General features: G+C 41.6%; 1 protein-coding gene across 2 annotated transcripts in view; it reads right to left on the bottom strand.

Annotated features, from left to right (window-relative positions):
• LOC106875395 (nuclear protein AMMECR1) overlaps positions 1-564 on the bottom strand; it is a 59,074-nt gene extending 58,510 nt beyond the window's left edge. For both annotated transcript variants that reach the window (XM_014923504.2, XM_014923505.2), the window contains exon 1: positions 127-564. In XM_014923504.2, the coding sequence (XP_014778990.1) occupies positions 127-383 (257 nt within the window). In that variant the 5' untranslated portion in view covers positions 384-564. The remainder of the gene's footprint in view (positions 1-126) is intronic.
• Positions 565-570: the final 6 nt, after the last annotated feature.

Genomic DNA, 570 nt, shown 5'->3' with positions numbered 1-570 from the left:
TAAAAAGGAATTTTTTTTTTTAATCTGAAAAAAAAAGAGAAAGGTAAAAAAATCCCTTTCCTTCGACGAAGTCGAGTGCCCACCTCTCCTTAAAAATAATATCTTGAAGGGGTTTTTCATACTTACTAAGGGTCGTTGGTGAAAGACGGGCTTTTGGGCGGATCATAATTGTACAAATGGCTGTGTAGCACATCAAAACAAAAATAGCACATGTCTGCACTGGCCACTGTGTATCCGTTTTTGTAATGATTCGGATGAACGGCCGATCCGTTGCAGCAAATAGCCGGCATAGAGTTATTCAGCTTTTGTTTCTTCACCCCGCAACAGCTGGCCGCCATCTTGACTCCGGTGGAGTCACGCCAAGTCTCGCTTAGTCTCGCCATGCCGTTAGTGCCGTTTATCTGTTTTTCTGCTGCCAGACTCGCTCTTCCTCTTCTCCTCTCCTTTTGACACACAAAAATAAACAAAACAATCACAAATCTCTGTCTTACTACAGGTATTAATTTACAACCACACTTCACTACTTGACTGAACCCACCACTACACGCAGCTTCTTTTTTTTTTTTTTTT

The sequence above is a fragment of the Octopus bimaculoides genome, chromosome 19, assembly GCF_001194135.2.
Source record: "Octopus bimaculoides isolate UCB-OBI-ISO-001 chromosome 19, ASM119413v2, whole genome shotgun sequence".
In the NCBI taxonomy this organism is placed as follows: domain Eukaryota; kingdom Metazoa; phylum Mollusca; class Cephalopoda; order Octopoda; family Octopodidae; genus Octopus; species Octopus bimaculoides.
This window is presented reverse-complemented; position numbering and strand designations above follow the sequence as displayed.